Genomic DNA, 3,643 nt, shown 5'->3' on the forward strand with positions numbered 1-3,643 from the left:
AAAAAAACCCCTAGCGATAACAGAAAATTAAATCTCAATTCCGATTTGCAAAGATAAACTATATATGTATATGAGAAGAAAGAAGTCAATCACCCTGTTCAGCACAGACTGAAGCCAGTCCTGATCGCGAGAATCAAACCACTCCTTATACAAACCGAGACGCATACATGTGCGAAATTTTGTAGCTAGAGACGGCCGCCATCCCTTTTTTTTCTTTGACTGATAACCCTTCCCAAGGCATAAACTTCTTCTTCTCATACTACCGTTTTTCTGCGGATATGCTGTGTGCGGTGTACTGGAAACCCTAGCTAGGTATGTACAAAAGTAAATTGGGCCTAAATCAAAGGGTCTCCTTATTCCTTCTCGCTCCAACGGTTTGATCACAAGAGACTGAAGTAGTCATTGTACCGTCACCCATGTGCTGTACACCAAGTAAACTTATCTCGGCCTGTTTTTGTTACCTAATGTCATCATATCTTTAAATCTTCCAAGAAGACACTAATTTACGAGGTCACGTTGTTTAAATTAATCAATCTTACTAGTCGAGAAAATTCTACAAATTTTTAATCCCAAAATTTAAAAACCTTGTCGAAAAAGTTAGCGTTGTAAGCCACGTGAACCAAAAGCAGAGGATTCAAAATGATTACAAAACTCAAAACTTAGATAAAAAAAAAAACCCCTACAGATTCTAAAAGAGACCCGAAACACAGAGCAAAATCTGAGGAACTGGTGGGATAAACGCAAAGTAAAACAAACTTCTAAGCAGCAGTAGCGGCCTTTGTCTTCTTAGGCATACGGTAGCCACCAACCACACAGGCGTGGTCACGCTCGAATGGCTCAAGGGTCACTTGCTCTGCTGGCCTGAATTGCTCCGCTTGCAACTTCTTCACTTCGGTCTGGAACACAGCTTCTGCTGGAACAGTTGAGTCGATACAGTTTGCCTGCAAAACAATGAGAGGGCATACATATTTACTAATCTCTCCCTGTTAAGTGATCATGGATTACATGTTTGGATTGCTACCGACCTTGATTGAGATAACAAAGTGGCCTCCTGTTTTGAGGAAGTATGTTGCATTCAAAGCCACAATCCTAGCCTGCACGGTTCATAGGGAACAGAAAACTTCATAAACAAACAATATACTAGATACAACTCGCAAGCAATGACATAAGACAACTCAGGGCAACTAGGTTATACATCCAAAAAACCAAAAACGAGAAACAAAGACTGAATTTAAAATTTAAGATGGTACTTGATTAGAAAAAGAGATTGTAGAAAAAAAATTCCATAGTAGATTAAGGCTTTTACTTTGGTTACTAAGTCAAAAATCAAAAAAAACGAAACAAGATATTCTTAAGCATCAGAAACTTGGAGTTTGCATCACCCATAATGATCTGAAGGGGAATCCAAGTAAGATCATCATATGCCATTATCAAAACACCATTTTTAAGCAAAGGGCAAAATATAATGCTATTTGGTAAAGCTAGACATTTATTGTAAGATATACAAAAGAACCAAACCTGATCTGGCTGAGCAACATCAGAGAAGATAACATCAACCATGCCTACAAGCATTCTGTACTTAGCTGGGTGTCTAGCATCCTCAATGATTGGGATAACATTGGTTCTCTTCTTTGCCATGTTCACCAAATCTCTTCCACTTCTGTGTGAAAACTCAACAGCGTACACACATCCCTCCTACCAGATCACAAATCCAATATATATAAGAAACTCTAATACACCTCTAAAGTCTGATAATCTACTACATAAAAGTTGAGTTTTTGCTTACAGGGCCAACAAGATCAGAGACATGGGAGACTGTGGTACCAGAAGCAGCACCAAGGTATAGAACTTTAGCACCAGGTTTCTACATTGGAACGGAAAAAACAAACATCAATATATGAATCAAGTCTCACAAACAGAAGCATCAATAAGATTCACTTACAATCCAGATGTTATCAACACCACCGAGAATAGCAGCAGCCAACTTAGAACGGAAAGGGTTCCAGACTCTGTATTCAACCTTAGTTCCATCTTCGTTCTGCAGATTCAATCACACAAAACCATTAAGAACAAATTCATCCAAGAGAGGCAAATACAAAGCATCAACCAATCCTATATGTAATATACCGGAACAGAGATTCTCTTCTCGTTGTAGACAGCTTCACCAGGGACCAAGTTCTTGGTGACAAGAGCATCTTCTTTACCCTTTGCAATAAACACTCCTGCGTGTCTGTGAGGTTCTACAATGACTTTGCTTCCTCCTTTCATCCCACCACGGCCTGCTGGTCCTCTGCCTCCGCGACCACGGTCACCTCTTCCTCCTCTTCCTCCTCTGCCGCCACGACCACCACGGTCGCCGAAACCTCTTCCTCGGCTACCACCTCTTCCACCGCTGAATCCACCATCACCTCGTCCGCCACTGTACCCACCGCGACCTCGTCCACCGCTGAATCCACCACTTCCTGAACACAAAACACCATTCAGTAAAGAGTCAATATTCTCATAAATACTTTACTATAAACTCCAAACCCTATAGAACTAGCCAAGACCTAATACAGTTCAAAACAAAAAGGAACAACCTTGACAACCAGCTCAGCTAAACAAAAAGAGTTCAGACAGAACAAGCTCTGAGTGTAACTCGCCATTGTTAATCTAGTAAACAAACAAGGGAGAAAAAAGAGAAAGAGGCGGCTAGGGTTCTTACCAGTTAGAGGAGGTCTCATATTTGCGTTAGATTCGAGAGAGACTGCTGCTACAATCAAGGAGAGAAGCTTTTCAATGAGAGAGAGAGAGAGAGAGAATGCCCGAATAGAGAAGAAGAAGCTGCGCTCGCGAGTCTTTTATACCCCAAGTGTTTCAAGCTAGGGTTTTTACAGGGTTTTAAAAATAGCTGCTTTATTTACGTTTCGGTCCTTATACTAATGTATTCATGTCTTTTCGGGTGTTAACTATTTCGAATTAACATTTTTACCCTTTTTGTAATTTATTTTGTATTCGTTAACATGTTTGGTTTGTTATAAAACTTGTATGGGAATTAGGTCAGAAAAAAACAGACTATCCATTATATTCGTTGCAAATGAAAATGAAATCCCAATAGCGTCGCACATATCATCAAATATCAAATTAAGAGAGCATATCTTAATTTGAAGAAAAAATGTGACATGATTTTTTTAAATAGAATAGTAGTATGTCACAAAAGATTATCTTAAAGAGTATAATATTCCTTTTGACCAAAAAAAAAAGAGTATAATATTCCTAATTCGAGCATGGAAGCCCAATTCACATTAATGAAAGTATGAAACTAATTAATTGAACATACGAGGAAATTATATAGTCTTAGACCCGAAACTTCTTTGATTCAATGAGATTAGTTCTGTTAACTAAAACATACTTATAACTGGGGAGAGATAGTAGCTCCGGATCGAAGATAGTCTACACGGACGAACCACACACGATAGGAACAACAAGAGTAGTCATCATGTGATGAGAGAGCGGCAAGAATTTAATGAAGCGGAACCAGATCGAGGGAAATGTATTTGCGGGAATGAGTGAGTGTCAATTCTAACTCCCTTTCTTACCTTGATCAGTAGTTACCTATGTCCCAATCAATAAGCAAAACCCAAAAAAAAAAAAAAAAAAAAAA

General features: G+C 39.0%; 1 protein-coding gene across 1 annotated transcript; it reads right to left on the minus strand.

The window, feature by feature from the left end:
- On the minus strand, window positions 586–2,822 carry LOC104722401 (mediator of RNA polymerase II transcription subunit 36a-like). Its single transcript, XM_010440546.2, has 7 exons — window positions 2,705–2,822; window positions 2,128–2,462; window positions 1,943–2,038; window positions 1,787–1,864; window positions 1,519–1,695; window positions 1,026–1,094; window positions 586–941 (listed from the first exon to the last, which is right to left on the minus strand). The coding sequence occupies exons 1-7, from the start codon at window positions 2,721–2,723 to the stop codon at window positions 759–761; spliced, it is 957 nt and encodes a 318-aa protein (XP_010438848.1). The 5' UTR covers window positions 2,724–2,822; the 3' UTR covers window positions 586–758.

The sequence above is a fragment of the Camelina sativa genome, chromosome 11 (genome assembly GCF_000633955.1).
Source record: "Camelina sativa cultivar DH55 chromosome 11, Cs, whole genome shotgun sequence".
NCBI lineage: Eukaryota > Viridiplantae > Streptophyta > Magnoliopsida > Brassicales > Brassicaceae > Camelina > Camelina sativa.

Coding starts and splice junctions, on each gene's coding strand:
- LOC104722401 (XM_010440546.2), bottom strand. Junction 2,039..2,127: donor AGAAGAGAATCTCTGTTCCG/GTATATTACATA, acceptor TTGAATCTGCAG/AACGAAGATGGAACTAAGGT. Junction 942..1,025: donor ACTTTGTTATCTCAATCAAG/GTCGGTAGCAAT, acceptor ATTGTTTTGCAG/GCAAACTGTATCGACTCAAC.